We start from the raw sequence: 17,894 nt of genomic DNA, 5'->3' as shown, positions 1-17,894 counted from the left end.
CTGATTGAAGTGGATTGAACAAGTGGCATCAATAAGGGATCATAGCTTTCACCTGGATTCACCTGGTCAGTCTAAATCATGGAAAGAGCAGGTATTCATAATGTTTTGTATACTCAGTGTGTAGGGACTAATGTTGCTTTCGTAACCAAGTGGGAGGAGGGAATTGACCAGTTGTGAAGTCGTAAATACCAGTTGGAAGCATTCACATGCTTTGAACTTGTTGAGAAACGCCGATTGGCTAATGGCAAACAAGCTACATAAACCATAAACTATAAGCACAGCTATCATGCTTGTTAACAATTTATGGCTTAAAAAAATATATTAGTAGATTTATTTAAAAAAAAATAAAGGTTTGTTGTTGCATTTAACTGCCGGAAATGCTGTCGTCAAAGTTCTTTCCTTAGTAGGTGACGTCAGAGATCAACATGTGGGAGAAGTGGGAGCTAATGTCATGTTCAAAACTGCTGGGAACTGGGAACTCAGAGCTCAGAAATCTCCAACATCCGACTTCAGTGCATTCAAGATAATTGGGAACTCTGAAAAAAACTAGCTCCGACTAGGATTTTTTTTTAACAGTCATCTTTTATTTATTTAACTAGGCAAGTCAGTTAAGAACAAATTATTTTTACAATGATGGCCTACCCCGTCCAAAACCTAACCATGCTGGGCCAATTGTGAGCTGCCCTATGGGACTCCCAATTAAGGCCGGTTGTGATACAGCCTGGAATTGAACCAGGGCATGTAGTGACGCCTCTATCCCTGAGATGCAGTGCCTTCAACCACTGCGCCACTTGGGAGCCCCTGAGCTCCTGTACCTGAGACAGTGAGGCGAACGGTCTCATAGGTGAATCCAGAGGACAGTTTGATAGAGTAGAGCCCCTGGTCACGGTGTGTGACGTCATTCAGCAGCAACGTCCTATCTTTCGTCCTCTCAAACTGCGGGTCCTTCAACTACAAACACACAATAGTGTTTAGCATAGAAGAACACACACACACTTAAACACACGTTATGTTCTTCTATCCTCGTGGCGATCTAAAATTAATTTCCATTCAAAAATATATTTTCCCTGAACCTAACCCCCAAACCCTTACATTAATTCTAACCATAACGCCTAAGCTTAAAATATAATTTTTCCCTATGAGACTCCCAATCACAGCTGGTTGTGATACAGCCTGGAATCAAACCAGGGTCTGTAGTGACACCTCTAGCACTGAGATGCAGTGCCTTAGACCGCTGCGCCACTCAGGAACCAACTTGGAATTCCAAGTCAGAAACTCAAGCATCTCTCTAGAGCTCCAACTTCCTGACCTGAAGATCACTGACGTCATGAATTGATCTGTTGAACCGGATTTCCCAGTTTTCTTGAAAGCACCAATAGAATGATAGATGAGTTTCCCACTAGTAATTGCCAGTTGGAGGGCTGTTCAAGTGGAACGCAGCATGCAGCTACAGGGGATACAAATTAAAGTGGTATTTGAGACCTCTCTCTAACCAATTAATTGTACACACGTTATGATCTGACATTCTTGCTAACTGATTGAACGCGGCACGTGTATAACTACAACCAGTTAGCATGTCGGGCATTTCTGAGATCCCTAGTTCCGATTTGCACGTAAATGCTGCATATGAACGCAGCAAAACTCATCCAAGAGAGATTCTCGTTCGGAAAAAAAGACGGTTCTTCATATCCTCTCTCCTCCGTGACCCGTGTTCGAGGAGCGTGATATTTCGTTAGTAGGGTCGTCACTAGTTACTACAGCCACAAACTCATAAGCCCCGCCTATTTCTAAAATTGATCTTCTTAAAATGTTATTTTAAACCTAACCTTAACCACACTGATAGCCTTACCCTAACCTTAAATTAAGACCAATATATATATATATATATATATATATATATATATATATATATATATATATATATATATTTATGAATTTGTACGATAATAGACCATTTTGACTTTGTGGCTGTGCTATCTAGTGGACACCCTTTAGTAGGCAAACAGAAGTGTCCTCTCGTCAATAGCCACCTTTCATCGAGGATACTCATGTAAATCCTATTTTTAACGCAGAATCATTTTTAAATCTGCTTTTGTTTTGTCAGAGGAGAAAAACATGCACAAGTTTAAAAAAAATATTATACTTATTGTTTTATTCATAAAAATGTCTTGCACAACTCACTTCATTTTTTTGATCACTTTACACATTTATTTGGGGATTTCTGTAAACCTAATCTGCCCAATGACGCGGGAGTGGGAAAAGGTTTCCAATAGTTACAATAGCCACTATTGGAGGAGAAGGTCAGAGGGGCGGGACCTCTGGCTTTCTCATCCAATGGATTTTGAGAAGGAGGAGAGGAGATTCTCCCAATGAGTCTCTCTCAGGAATCGAATGCAGTACTGCACATGCGCAATGTTGTTTGCCCTACACTTGGTAAGTGGTGCCACATTGCGATCCGTGTGAAGTGTTCCTTTAGTGCACACGTTTAAATGTCATTGTGAACACTAAACAATCAGCAAACTTAGCTACAACTGTAGGGAGATTCGGGACGTTATTTCAAGCAGTTATTCTGACGTTTCCCGTCCTTTGGAGGATGCACACTGCACAGAAGATCATGAAGGTTTTCATAACAAGACGCATCCCACAGGAGGGATTGAAGATTCTGTCACAGGCTGGAGTGTATGTAGCCAGCAGATCCGATTTGCTCCCTTACGGCTGCACTAGGGTCGGACAGCATACCGGTGTATATTATGACACCGCAGAGATGGCACAAGATATGACTCGGAAAACAAATCTCAATCCAGGGATGAGAAATGCTTTGAACTCCAAATTGCCCCATTATCCCAACTGTTACACCAAGAAGATTGAATGACTGCACATTTTTGTGAAACTGTCCTTTTCATCCTCATGCTACATAGCAGAAGCCACAGAAGCCATTTTGGAATGGCAGTGTCAGCCAATCTGCTCATCTGTTGTTCAACGCGACCTGACATTCCATAATGGCTGTTGTTGCAACTGCTAGTTGACAAGAGGATAAAAACGGCAGTTTACTTAATTAAGGATTCTTGTTGTAACAGTTGGGATAATGGGACAATTCAGGAATGTTGTCCGACCCTAGTGCAGCTGTAAGCAAGCAGGTCAGATCTGCTGGCGAGAGTGTGGTAACCTATAGCCAAGTACAACTAATGTAGCCAAGTACATATCAACTCCACGGAGTTGAGATATACTTGGCTAACTAGCCTAATGAGTTTTTCATGCGCTGTCACTTTTCATCTATCGTGCACGCCTGTGACTGTGTGACATCTAAGGATTTGTGTCATAGTCGTGCTACTTAATTCTAGTGCTAGTCTACTTACTGCTGTATAAATGCATTGCACACATTTTCACACACATATGAAGTGGAGGGTAATTGTGTGTTCATGTGTTCAAAAGGTGAAAGTTTACTGGAGTTGTTGATGACCTTTATTCCAGGTCACACGTTATAGCGGGTACTCTGAACTTGTAATAAGGTTCCTAAGGCGTTATAACACTTACAAACACCCATGCAACATTTAACAAAAGTAAAGAGGTATAATAAAGATTAAAGCGATGGGTAAGGTTGTCTGTAAGGGGAAGAGAAGGAGACGGACACCTTGAAAAAACAGACAGACCATCCAGAATACACAGAGAATATTGTACTATGTACTAATGTTATGAATTGTCTTTGTCTCATCTTAATCTAGTCTCTCCCCTTTTACCTCCCGTCTCCCTCGTTTCCATGGAAACAGATGTAAGGTTTCACTGTGGGACTCGGATGAGCCTGTTTCAAGGGCGGAGCTTCTGAAGGGCGTGGCGGGGGCCCATGGGCTGCTGTGTCTCCTGTCGGACAAGATCGACACTGAAGTTCTGGACGCAGCAGGTACACTGGACATATCCTGGATCAGATGAACTCAAACAGCACCTCTCAGTATTTTTCAATATATGGAATTCACGAGGCTGCTAGACACGTGTTAAACAGTATATGTGTTGTATGATAGTTTCCATTCTGTCTTTTCCTAACACGTAACTATGGATTTGTGTCCAGGTCCAAACCTGAAGGTGATAAGTACCTTATCTGTCGGATTTGACCACATGGCCATGGATGAGATCAAGAAACGGTAAGGCCAACTATCAAATGCCTTTCGCCTCACATCGAAGTCAGCAACCCTCATTGTGCCGTCCTCTCCATGTTCTGTGCAGAGGGGTGCGTGTGGGCTATACTCCAGACGTCCTGACTGATGCCACGGCGGAGCTGACCGTCGCCCTGCTCCTGGCTACAGCTCGGCGGCTACCAGAGGGCGTGGTGGAGGTTATAAAGTCAGTACCCAATAAACACACAGATACATTTCCTTCAATTAGACTCCAGCTCCAGAGGATCACTCTGACATGTTGTACAGTGATACTTTATGGATGTGTTGCCTAACCACACTTCTATCTAAAATGAATTTGAGTACACCAGAATGTGTCCTCAATTCACTTTTTTAAAATCTCTCTCTCTCTCTCTCTCTCTCAGTGGAGGCTGGAGCACCTGGAAACCTCTGTGGTTGTGTGGTTATGGTCTGTCAGGCAGCACTGTTGGTGTCATTGGACTGGGACGCATAGGTAGAGTGACGATGATTGCTGGATTGACTTACTGGATTCTGTGACTCCTGCCCTTAGTGAGGTCTATACAATCCATATAGTAGCTGAAAGGGCAGGACAAAAGGGCTTATTCATTGCTTGATTGATTGTCTGGAGTCAATGCTGTTTTCCCTCAGGTATGGCCATAGCCAGGAGGCTGAAACCGTTTGGAGTGAAGAAGCTCCTGTACTCTGGAAGAACAGACAAATCATATGCTGCTGAAGTGGAAGGAGAATACGGTGAGCAGGGTTGGAAGGGCTTGGGGAAACAGCAAAGTCCGAGAGGGTGAGAATCAGATGAGATGTTTATTTGATTGTTTCTTCCTCTCTCTTCTGCCCTCCTCTCTGTTGCAGTGCCCTTGGACACGCTGGTGTCTGAGAGTGATTTTGTTGTGGTGTCCTGCGCCCTCACACCAGATACCCAGGGGCTGTGTAACAAGGATTTCTTCTGCAAGATGAAGAACACGGCTGTCTTCATCAACACCAGCAGGTACTCCATGAAACACGTAGCGCAGTGCCAAACCAACCACACGGACTGGGTTTTGAAATGAACACAGTTCAAAGCTATAAATATAGAGCTAACTTCCACTGTGTGTGTGATAGGGGTGCAGTAGTGAATCAGGAGGATCTGTATTGGGCTCTGTCCAGTGGTCAGATAGCTTGCGCTGGGCTGGACGTCACAACCCCAGAACCACTCCCCACTGACCACCCCCTCCTCACCCTCAAAAACTGTGGTGAGTTAATAGGATCATGAGAGAAACGGAGGGAGGAAGGCAGTTTACTGAGCCATCTCAGTGTCGTCTATTGGTTTCTCTCTGATCGCTGTTGTGATGTTTCCAGATTAATCAATCATATTTTTTTTCTTAAATCTTCTCATTAAAATCAACCCGTTATTTTGCGACCAAATCTCTGCAGTGCGATCATGTCCCTGCTAATACATTTCCCCTCCTCTCTCCCCCTGCAGTGGTCTTACCCCACATTGGCAGTGCCACCTACTCCACACGTGGCATCATGGCAGAGCTGTCCGCCAACAACCTGCTGGCAGGCCTACAGGGCACAGACATGCCCAGCGAACTCCAATTCTAGTGCTGCTCTACGACTATTCAACTCTGCCTCTGTCCTCCTTAGAATCATTTTGGTCACCCAATCAGTAGTCATTACCAGGAAGGTTAGAGCCGTAAGTGACCAGGAAATTAATCTGTGATGGAGTATTGCAGTTGTATTAACATGCTCTCGAAACATGAAGGTCAACCTTTGCCTCTCGCTCTTAGATCTTACAATGTTTAAAGAAATAACACATTTGTGGTATTTGACTTGAATTTTGAAGGAGGAAGTGTATACTATTGACATTTTGAGAACGTGCCTTGGCACTCTCTGACAGCGCTCCTAAGGGTCAGCCATGGCTTCCTTTGAAAGACGTAGATAAGCACCACAATGAGTGCACACACTACTAATTCATTGCAGTGGCCTTCTCGTTCTTATGAAACACTTTCTGTCTAATGTGATTGCACAAAATACTTAACTAAAATAGTAAATTAGTAGTTGTGATGGTAATGTTCTGTTGTTCTCATTCCAGTTGAGATGTGTGTTTAACATATTGATATACACTCCATCGCCAATTAATTGGTTTCAAATTCTATGGTAAAACACTCCATCTGTAGTCTAACACACATGTGAGAACATATTATTTTCCCCATTAAAAATAATTCTAGAGCCTTGAGTAAATTAACAATGAATAATGCTACCAGAATAGAACATATGGGCCGGCCGTGATTGGGAGTCCCATAGGGTGGCACACTATTGGCCCAGCGTGGTTAGGGTTTGGCCGGGGTTGGCTGTCATTGTAAATAAGAATTTGTTCTTAACTGACTTGCCTAGTTAAATAAAGACATTAAACATTAAAACACAGTAGTCAGGGATCAGTGTGGTTCCCATGTAGCTTATTTCCATCCCTCTTCAATAGTGATCCTACTTAGAAATAGTGTGTGATGTAATGCATGGTAAATATTCTCTCAAAGAGTTCCATTCTCTCCCCACATGTTCTATGATATCGTGTTGCATTTTATGTTACAGCTATCTTCTAGAGTAGACAGTGCAGTACATATAGTGCATTAGGAAAGTATTCAGACCCGTTCGCTTTTTACACATTTTGTTACCTTACAGCCTTGTTCTAAAATTGATTAAATCATTTCCCCCCTCAATCTACACACAATAATTTTTTTTTGCCAATTTACGAAAAATATAAGTATTAAGTATTCAGACTCTTTGCTATGAGACTCGGAAATTGAGCTCAGGTGCATCCTGTTTCCATTGATCATCCTTAAGATGTTTATACAACTTGATTGGAGTCCACCTGTGGTAAATTCAATTTGTTTGGACATGCTTTGGAAAGGCACACACCTGTCTATATAAGGTCCCACAGTTGACAGGGCATGTCAGGACAAAAACCAAGCCATGAGGTCAAAGGAATTGTCCGTAGAGCTCTGAGACAGGATTGTGTCGAGACACAGATCTGGGGAAGGGTACCAAAACATGTCTGCAGCATTGAAGGTCCCCAAGAACACAGTGGCCTCCATCGTTCTTCAATGGAAGAAGTTTGGAACCACCAAGACCCTTCATAGAGCTGGCCGCCCGGCCAAACTGAGCAATCGGGGGAGATGGACCTTGGTCAGGGAGGTGACCAAGAACCTGATGGTCACTCTGATAGAGCTCAAGAGTTCCTCTGTGGAGACGGGAGAAGCTTCCAGAAGGACAACCATCTCTGCAGCACTCCACCAATCAGGCCTTAATGGTAGAGTGGCCAGATGGAAGTGGGGATGTTTTTTAGTAGCAGGAACTGGGAGACTAGTCAGGGTCGAAGGAAAGATGAACGGAGCAAAGTACAGAGAGATCCATGATGAAAACCTGCTCCAGAACGCTCAGGACCTCAAACTGGGGTGAAGGTTCACCTTCCAACAGGACAACGGCACACAGCCAAGACAACGCAGGAGTGGCTTCGGGACAAGTTTATTGATGATTTTGTGCATTCCAAAATCATCAATTGTGTATGGGAACCTGTTAGGGTCAACATTACTATAATTTTTTTCATTAATGTAAAACAGTGCAATAGTCAAATTAAATGTTATTAGTCACATGTGACGAATACAACAGCTTACAGTGAAATGCTTACTTACAAGCCCATAACCAACAATGCAGTTTAAAAATATGAATAAGAAATAAAAGTAACAAGAATTTAAAGAGCAGAGTAAAATAACAATAGCGAGACTACAGTTGAAGTCGGAAGTTTACATACACTTAGGTTGTCATTAAAACTAGTTTTTCAACCACTCCATACATTTCTTGTTAACAAACTATAGTTTTGGCAAGTTGGTTAGGACATCTGCTTTGTGCATGACACAAGTAATTTTTCCAAAAATTGTTTACAGACAGATTATTTCACTTATAATTCACTGTATCACAATTCCAGTGGGTCAGAAGTTTACATACACTAAGTTGACTGTGCCTTTAAACAGCTTGGAAAATTCCAGAAAATGATGTCATGGCTTTAGAAGCTTCTGATAGGCTAATTGACATCATTTGAGTCAATTGGAGGTGTACCTGTGGATGTATTTCAAGGCCAACCTTCAAACTCATGAAAAATCAGCCAAGACCTCAGAAAATAAATTGTAGACCTCCACAAGTCTGGGTCATCCTTGGGAGCAATTTCCAAACGCCTGAAGGTACCACATTCATCTGTACAAACAATAGTACACAAGTATAAACACCATGGTACCACACAGCCGTCATACCTCTCAGGAAGGAGACACATTCTGACTCCTAGAGATGAACGTAGTTCGGTGTGAAAAGTGCAAATCAATCCCAGAACAACAGCAAAGGACCTTGTGAAGATGCTGGAGGAAACAGGTACAAAAGTATCTATATCCACAGTAAAATGTGTCCTATATCGATGTAACCTGAAAGGCCACTCAGCAAGGAGGAAGCCACTGCTCCAAAACCGCCATAAAAAAGCCAGACTACGGTTTGCAACTACACATGGAGGATGAAGCTGTTGCTGAAACTGTGGCCCTGCTCGAAGGGGACAGAGGTTACTGGGAACATAAGGGAGGAAGAGGACGCAGAGCAGAAAGAGGAGGCGTTTGTTGCCTCTAAGCTTTGAAGTGACCTAACAGCCTCATTGCCTTCTGCCTGAGTCTCACTGATGGTGGTGTTTAGGAGGCTGTCTTCTCCTAATGGCCCACTGCCAAGCTGACTTATGGGGTTGAGAATGCAGGAAAGGCCCAGGTCTTGGTTTGCTATCTAGGCCCTCGTTGTCAGACAAACCATCTCCTCCATCCATGTTGTCTTGGAGTCTCTGTCTGAGGATCAGAGCTAGATTGGTGGTTGGATGAGCTTGCAATATGTCCCTTCGGGCTGAGCATGTCTTTCTCTTCATTTGCTGGCTCATCCTGTGTCCTCAGATGGGAATGGAGGATCATTGAACACACCTGCTGTGTCTGGATAGGAGGAGTTCACCTGCACACTCTTCACCACTACATCCATCTTCTGATCCTTATCCCTCCACTCCGACTTTCACTTTAAACATGATCCCTCCATTCACCAGAAAACCCTCTGTGTGACCCTCTCCCCCATCCTCCCACGTCCCTCCCACACTACTATCTGATTGGCTAGGCAGCTGTATCTCTTGTTGTATTACTACTCCCAGTCTCATACTTTATTATTCCTCGTCCCCCTTGGTGAGCCCTCCTCATAATTCTCCTCAGAGAGCCTGCCCCCGTTCTGCTTGTTGTCCAGCCTCTCCTCCTGAAACACCACCTCTGGGTCCAGCTCCATCACACTGGCTCCTTCAGCGCCACCTCCTTCATCCCCCTCCACTGCATTAAGAAGGGCCCTGAAGCGTGTACTGCAGGCTGCCAGGAAGGAGCGGTGGGCCCTGAAGTGTTGGCCCACCGCAGATTTCAAAAAGGATATTAACAGGGAGGCCAGACATTTTCTACATGGGATTACATGCTGCTAAATTCAAATTGTTGAAATAATGGAACACATTTGTATTTATAACGCAGTTGACCTGCATTACACTAATGAATTTCTACTTTCTTTTTTAATTTTAATTTTTTTTTTATTTTACCCCTTTTTCTCCCCAATTTCGTGGTATCCAATTGTTGTAGTAGCACTATCTTGTCTCATTGCTACAACTCCCGTACGGGCTCGGGAGAGACGAAGGTTGAATGTCATGCGTCCTCCGATACACAACCCAACCAGCCGTACTGCTTCTTAACACAGCCCGCATCCAACCCTGAAGCCAGCCGCACCAATGTGTCGGAGGCTACACCATGCACCCGGCAACCTTGGCTAGCGCGCACTGCGCCCGGCCCGCCACAGGAGTCGCTGGTGCGCGATGAGACAAGGAGATCCCTACCGACCAATCCCTCCCTAACCCGGACGACGCTAGGCCAATTGTGCGTCGCCCCACGGACCTCCCAGTCGCGGCCGGTTACGATTAATTTCTACTTTCCTGTCCGTTTTACATACGTAGCGTGAACTTTTGTTTTTATTTACACATAGGAAACCTTTTATGCATGGCTTATCTCAGTTGACTAGCTTTTTCTGAGAAGTCTCTCCCCCCTCACCAGCAGAGAATGGGCCCCTATAACAAACGGCACCACCTCTGTGGGGAAATGAAACTCCTCAAATCTCGTTGCAAAGCTTTCAGTTCATCTAAAAACTCCTACATCAAGGGAGTGATCTGTACTGATGACTTAATAGAGTTGAGCAGTGTAGAGAAATAGAGTGTTTTGTTTGGGCTTAAATCAGAGGTGAAAAGAACCGATTTATTTTTAAAATATGTACGTTTTTCAATCATGGCAATAACTGTTTTATCCCTCCCATGTAGTCGCAAATTAGGTCCATTCAACTGATTGAAGAGGTCACACCCTAAACTCACATAGCGACCCTCATCTGGTTTGAGCGCCACATTTTTTGCTAAAAAGATAATGTATATTTTTGTTGGGGGGGGGGGGGTCTTGCCTGTTTTGCATGTTATTCTGGCATTAATACGTGTGACATATCAGTTTGCAAACAATGTAAAAAAATAGATATATCATTGAGTTAATAAAGCAGCATACAAACATGGTCTCTTTTTTGTTTTCTTGAGTAAGGCAGCTCCAAAATGCAGGTGTTTCAGCCTAGCTCAGTGCTTTCTGTGGTGGTGGGACATGCCAGCCGAAAACCATTGTGCGGTGATTGGCTCAGTGTTCTGTCACTCATGGGGACACTACGTCACCGCAAAGTCTAAGGGTAGAGCTAGAAAATTCTAGCCCCCTGGGTGCTGCCATAGAGTTACATTAGAAGTGCCCCTCCAAGAAGGCTCAAGGTCATTGGCCACTGATAAAATGACATCAGATCACGTTATGTATAGTAGATTTGATTGGACTTTCAAAATCTTAGCTAGCAGTCATCATCATGAATCAAGTCGACAATCTACTGGCAAATCCTTTGTAATCCTTGTCATATGAAGAGAACAATGAAGAGAAATTATAGATAAAACGTATCGGTGCTCATCGGCCATTGGACATAAACATTACACAACAAGTTAGAAATCAAAAATTCAACAATGAGTGGTTTGGAAGGAATCAGTGACAGTGGCTAACTGCAAGCATGGCAAAGAAATCACTAGCCTGCTATTCAGTGGAGTGGCTATGTGGTCCCAAATCTGGGATTAAGGGGTTCTTTTTCATGTTTAAAATTATAAACATTCAACATTGGCTATGTTGACAATGAAGCATTATTTGTGCCGAGCTGTTAAATCGGAACTGTGAAAACTTGACTTAAGACAACTGGGAAGTCGGGTATAAACGAGCTCCGACTGGGAAAGTACGTCCTGAACGGTCCTCCAACTCGGAATTGTAAATCCAGCTTCTTTCTAGAGCTACGACCTAAAGATCAATGACATCATCATGATTCGACCTTGTTTTTTGCAAGTTCCCAGTTGTTTTGAATGCACCATAAATCCAGAGAATGCCAGACTTTGATGACAAAATTTGCCCACGAAGGACCGCCGAGCCACCTTTCTGTTCAAGTGGGCAAAGCACAACGAGGTGAGTCGAAAATGTTTATTGTATGATACTGCATAAATGATGTAATATGCCAGGGAGATATGTATACTGTAGCTAAGAAAGTAATACTATGTGTATGTCGTGTAGTAATATGTTAGTAGCCCATGTACCTCACCCTAATAATTTGGTCTATTTACCGCTCTTAATTACACCTACGGTTTTGACTTGGTGGTGAAAATGTAGCCAATAACCTGTTTTAGAGAAATGTAATCATTGAATATTGTAAAAGCTTTCATTGTCTGTTTATATGCCCCCTTTATTTATCCTATGGTTCTGACTTGGTGTACAGGGAGAACACTGTAAGAACAGCCCATGTTCTGAATTCTGTCCCTATACATTTCAAAAGTGCTAAACAAATAGTTGTAGGGAAATGGAGTGTTTTGTTTGGGCTCAAATCAGAGGAGAAAAGAACACATTTAATCAGAAAATATGTTTCTCAATCATGTCAATAACTGTTTTATCCCTCCCATGTAGTCGCAAATTAAGATGTCACTCCCTAAACTCACATAGGCTGCTCTCTTGAGAGCAGTGTCGACCAGTCGCTGTACATTTCAAAAGTGCTAAACAAATAGTTATATTGACTACATCCAAGCTAGCTCGCTCAAATGTCTTAATCGAAATGACTGATTGCCTCGTCCTATTGCTGTCCCCTTATGCCATAGTTTGTACATCTCAATTTTCATTAGAAACCACATTTGTTTAAGCAAGTCAGCCATATCAGCTATGTTTTTTTAAAGGCAGTAAATGAGGCTGAATGAACTGTTTCGCTGCCAGACTAGGCTCCGCTGATAGCCAGGTGTAGCAGTGGTAAGATGTTGGGACAGCTTTATGTAGGCCCTAACAGTTTGTGGGCAACGTTTGACACCGATACAGCACAATTAATGCATTGTTTAGTGGCTTTTCTGGCATGCATCTTTCTTTTTTGCCCCACCAATATTTACATGCTAAAATCGCCACTGCTTGAGAGCATTACCCTTGCTTAGCCACTGAAAGTCATGATGTAATAGAAGATCATGGAGCTCAGCAAACTACGAAACAAGCAATGTTAGGCTATATGTTGATCGGATAAAGTTTATGATAGTCATAACTGAGTCCATGTTTTTTTTAAACTCATCGCTGAGTTAAAGGCAAAGCACACGGGTGTATCAGGCAGTGAGGTGATCTCATCTGCGGTGAAAGACACAGTTAGCAGCTGATTGGCTGCAACAATAAATGGCTATGAGTTCGTTTTCAGAGAAATATTTTCAACCCTTCAATTTATCCACTGTCCATCACATTTAGGATTGCTAATTACTGAAATGTATACTGAACAAAAATATAAAAGCAACATATAAGGTGTTGGTTCCATTTTTCATGAGCTGAAATAAAATATGTAAAAAAAATGCCAGTTTAATTCTCTCAAATTTTATGCACATTTGCTTACATCCCTCTTAGTGAGCATTTATCATTTGCCAAGATAATCCATCCGCCGGACAGGTGTGGCATATCACAAAGCTGATTAAACAGCTTTGTGCTGAGGGCAATGAAAAGCCACTCTAAAATGCGCATTTTTGTCACACAACACAATGTCACAGATATCTCAAGTCTTGAGGGAGCATGCAATTGGCATGCTGACTGCAGGAATGTCCACCAGAGCTGTTGCCAGATAATTGAATGTTAATTTCTCTACCATAAACCGCCTCCGATGTCATTTTAGAGAATTTGGCAGTACATCCAACCAGCTTGACAACCGCATACCATGTTTAACCACACCAGCCCAGAACCTCCACATCCAGCTTTTTCACATGTGGGATCGTCTGAGACTCAGGAGTATTTATGTCTGTAATAACTTTTGTGGGGGAAAACTCATTCTGATTGGCTGGGTCTGGCTCCCAAGTGGGTGAACCTATGACCTCCCAGGCCCAACCATGGCTGCGCCTTCTTGCTCGCACTTCATTCGTGCATGCATCCCATCCCTTCTTAAGTAATAATATATGAGAATATTTTGCAATCTTATCTGAAGAAAAACCCTGCATTTGAAATAATTGCATTGTCTGTTTACACTGATTCAGTTATGAATGAAATCACCAGCTTCATGGTCAGAATTCTGATGTCCTCAAAAATAAGACAAGAGCGCCCCCCATTTGGCATATTCAGGTAATGATGGTTGCTGTACTGCACTGCTTGAGAGTTCTTCTCCCTTGCCTTCATGATGCCGTGGAGTCCAAGGGGCAAGCAGTTATCTATGAGGGAAGCAAATTTGGTATAATACCCTCTACCATCCTATTTGTTGTATACCTGAGAATCTACAGAATATCTTCAAATGAACAGTTCAAGGGGTCTTGCTTTTGGGCATTGCTTTTTCAAGAAATGTATACCTGATAATTACCAAAAACCATGCAATCAATATTTAAACATGTCTTCTCTTTATTGCATGTGATGACCAACAAAATTCACATGTCCAATTACACAACACTCTCATTGAGGGACCATGGAAAAGATCGCCAAAACACTCAAAACAAAATCAGATGTTCTCTTATTGAGCACTAACATAAAAGGTAACCATGAAAAATAAGATGACACATCGATGACTACAAATTACATCTTAATGTTCAAGTGCAATGGGAGGACACAACGTAATGTCTTCACTGTAGCCTATAAAGAAGTCTTCCATATAGGATCCGTATGATGGTGTTTAGCTCGCCGCTTTGTTAATTGTTCCCCTGTTATGGTGATGTCCATCGACCTTGTTGCATTAAACTGCCCAAGTGGGAATACTGGAGGCAGATAGTCTCAAATGCTGTCCAACTTCTTCAAGATATACGGAGCTGTGTGGGGGCAAAGGAAAGAAATAGTCAAACTTAACTTAGTAAATTATCCATAAAATGTTCCTTTTTGATTGAGGTGCTGTTTATGGTCAAAATATATATCAAAACCCTTGGGGATATTATCTAGATTAATGACCATTCATTCTCATGCAAAGACCAGAAAGCTGGCTCCCAGGTCAAAAGAAGGGAACCTGATGGATGATTTGTAAAGGATCACGTCTAGTGATGTCATTGATTCACTGTACATTCTCCTGTCTGAACACTGAGCAGGTGAGTGCGACATGCATTACAGTCTGTGCCATCTTGGATCCTTGGGACCTCCCTACTCCATTGAAGTTGGGTTTCGGGATACACTGACCCATATATTACACAATATATTGTGAGATAATGGCAGTGTTCGAGAGTTTAATAACCGTAATGTATCATGGGTAAATTGTGACTGACTGATCTATAAATAACAATGAGTAGTTATTTATGATGCAAGGTTCTTTGTAAGTCGGCAGTCGCTGACACGGTCGGCTGCAATGCAGAACAAGCAGAACGTGTGCAACCCGAGAGCAATGTGAAAACCAATACTTACTGGCTCTGAGAAGGGCAATATAGATTAGAAAATTGCGCACGGACGAGATTACATCCTGTCGCATCTTTTTCTTCATCTCTTCTGGGTCCATTTTCGGCTCTAACCCCTCGAGTTTAAACATCTCGGCGTGGTCTGTAAAGGTTTTATACTCTATCCTCACCTGATTGTGATTTTATGGCTGAGGTTTCCTTAGTATTATGCTGGCCCTTTGCCTTGATTCTCGGAGCCCTACTCGTGCTTGTTGACGGACGCGTGACTGTTTAAACCGGAAATTGCGTTTAAGGATTACTTTAAGTACAATGTCCGTAGAGGTACAAACTCTACAATGGGGGGGAAGGCAAAGCAATAAATATGTATTTATGAGGAATTTCTCCTAACCCAAGTCTTGCCTATTTATCAATTTAAACGTTTGTCTAAAATATATATTTTTTAAAGGTGACTAAATAAAAAACATATTTTGTGATTGTTTTTTATTATTGTTTATTACAATAAACTGTCATTCTTACTTGTTTGCGGACACAGTTTTTTCTCATAGTTTTATCATCGTTATTGAATATGTTACTATCAAGCATGATCTTTCTTGCCTTCAATCCAACTGACCTTGTGAGGGAAGGTCCTCAAGGCCGACGGGGAGGGAGCGAACAATAATGAGTGTGGAGGAGAGGGAGGAAAAATTGATAGAGCGAGAGAGAGCAGGAGAAAACGAAGGGAGGGAGGGAGTGGGATATTTCTGAGCTCAGGGCCGGGGATTAAACGGTCGAGAACAGTCCCAATACGATGACAGTACGCACCACACCGTCCGGGACACGTATTCTACCGATTCCGACAAGCTATTCTGTCTGCTCTCTCTCTTTAGTCACTTCATTGGGCCCTCCCGGTTCACAACCCTGGTCTGTCTCTTTCTGTAGAACACGAGGTGAGTTCGTTTTTTCGTTATTTTATTTTCATCTTTATTGTCAAATTGACTGTGGACGAATGGTGAAGAAGCCTGGGTGTATGCTTCTGCGTGCACCTTGCATTGATTGGAAGAATATCTTGCGATATTTTTCACATAGAAAAAATACATCAAATCCTATCTGAATGATTTGGATTTCGTGCTGGTCCCGGTTTCCAGTGCCCCTGTTTCTAAAAACAGGAATAGAGAGATCTAAATCGGATTAAGATTATTTTAGGAAACAATTAAAATTTGACTTTTTTTTTTCTCTTTGTTTCCGGGCTAATCTGGCATGACTGCTGTCACCGATTATATCTCGGGTCAGTTTGGTCCTTGCGGGTGAACAATACGAACACAACATAATACACGTTTATATCTGTGTTATAAAACCTTTCAATATTTGATTTCGACCTATCCAAAATTGCTAATGAATTGGGGGTGAAACTATTGTGCGGTGGTGGACTATTGATATTCTATTCTATTTTGTTTTATTATTGCATGCTGAGCAGCGCACTCCCATGCATTTCGTATTGACGTGGTTATTTTGTCGTTGATTCATAACCATCCTCATCTTATCCATCCAGGAGACTCGCACATGCATTCTGCATGGCCAATACGCAACCAGTGGAATTCTGTGCAGCATGAAATTGGTGTCACTTAATGCAAATGGACAGAGAGTACAAATGGAATCAGAGTAGATCCATAGATGGTGACCGACGTCTCTAGTGGTGTAGTAAAACGCCTTTATATTAAATGGCCAATATGTCTTGTTATCAATGGGCATCGGGCCGTTGGCGAGGTGTGGAGAGAGACAGAATCAGCCTTTTTCCTCATGCGCGTATCCATAGGTTTGTAAAAATGCGACGTTAATTCAGTGCACGTTTCCATTCCATGCGAAGCAAGAAGAGCGCAACACAACTAGACCGGAACAATGCGTTTGCCGTTCTGTGTCCTTTATTTAATGCATGACATGATTTAATATGACCACTGATTCTGATTATATATAGGCCATACATGTGCTCTACTGTACACAAAATGTACATGGGGCCCAGGAGATGATGTATTTAATGTCACAGAATATTAGGCTATCACTGACTAGTTAATGTTCACATATGGACATTCCTACACACTCACACATGCTGACACACATAGCCTGCATCATCTCACACATGGGTGGTTGTTGTCCTGGTCTTGTGCTGCCCTATGGGCGTGACTGCTCAGTGAGGGTGTTTGAGTGTGTGTCTGTGTAGGTGTGTGTGATTGTGAGTGTGTGAACACATGTGTATATGTGCAAGTGTGTGTGTGTGTGTGTGTGTGTGTGTGTCTGTGTGTTGCCAGTGCTGCTTTGCCAGTACTGCGTTGTGCATGATGACTCAGGGATGCATGATGACTCAGGGATGCATGCTGATTCCGGGATGCATGATGACTCAGGGATGCATGTTATAACATGTGATGGAACTGTTGCTCTGAGGTCACTCAGCCAGCGGAGAAATGCGAATGGGATGACACTCACATCAGGAAAGGCTCACTGCCTGTCTGTCTGCCTGTCTACCTAACTGCCTATCTGCCTCTCTCCCTGTCTGTCTGCCTGTCTGTCTGCTTGTCTGTCTGCCTAACTGTCTGCCTGCCTGTGCTGGGATCTACCCCACTGAGTGCTCTTCTGCCCTACTTACGGCTGGCTCCCTCTTACCCTGGAGCCTCCACATCTCAAATGGCAGCCTATTCCCTACACAGTGCACTACTTTTGATTCAAGCCACAGTGGCGTCATTTAATATTTAGCCCTTCTTGTCTCTAGGGCAGTTTGAGTTGTGTGCTGGTGTCTG

At 42.8% G+C, this 17,894-nt stretch overlaps 3 protein-coding genes across 6 annotated transcripts in view; 2 read left to right on the top strand and 1 right to left on the bottom strand.

Annotated features, from left to right (window-relative positions):
- Positions 1-2,395: 2,395 nt before the first annotated feature.
- Positions 2,396-6,838, top strand: LOC110488715 (glyoxylate reductase/hydroxypyruvate reductase). Its single transcript, XM_090198290.1, has 9 exons — positions 2,396-2,679; positions 3,768-3,898; positions 4,064-4,136; positions 4,219-4,335; positions 4,532-4,620; positions 4,776-4,877; positions 4,992-5,127; positions 5,241-5,371; positions 5,602-6,838. Exons 1-9 carry the CDS (start codon positions 2,594-2,596, stop codon positions 5,721-5,723), a joined length of 987 nt encoding a protein of 328 aa, XP_090054416.1. The 5' UTR covers positions 2,396-2,593; the 3' UTR covers positions 5,724-6,838.
- A 7,299-nt stretch (positions 6,839-14,137) lies between these two features.
- Positions 14,138-15,399, bottom strand: LOC110488714 (mitochondrial import receptor subunit TOM5 homolog). The gene is made up of 2 exons (XM_021561033.3): positions 15,137-15,399; positions 14,138-14,556 (listed from the first exon to the last, which is right to left on the bottom strand). Exons 1-2 carry the CDS (start codon positions 15,255-15,257, stop codon positions 14,522-14,524), a joined length of 156 nt encoding a protein of 51 aa, XP_021416708.1. The 5' UTR covers positions 15,258-15,399; the 3' UTR covers positions 14,138-14,521.
- A 340-nt stretch (positions 15,400-15,739) lies between these two features.
- The window catches only part of LOC110518941 (uncharacterized), a 51,595-nt gene continuing 49,440 nt past the window's right edge, over positions 15,740-17,894 (top strand). For 2 of the 4 annotated variants that reach the window (XM_036942858.2, XM_036942857.2), the window contains exon 1: positions 15,740-16,052. The gene's annotated coding sequence lies outside the window, so the exon portion shown is untranslated. The remainder of the gene's footprint in view (positions 16,053-17,894) is intronic. The other 2 variants (XM_090198289.1, XM_090198288.1) reach the window with 1 other exon arrangement.

Source organism: Oncorhynchus mykiss, chromosome 14 (genome assembly GCF_057628025.1).
Source record: "Oncorhynchus mykiss isolate SJ-2025 chromosome 14, ASM5762802v1, whole genome shotgun sequence".
Lineage (NCBI taxonomy): Eukaryota > Metazoa > Chordata > Actinopteri > Salmoniformes > Salmonidae > Oncorhynchus > Oncorhynchus mykiss.
The sequence above is the reverse complement of the archived record's forward strand: the minus strand, read 5'-3'. Positions and strand labels throughout refer to the sequence as shown.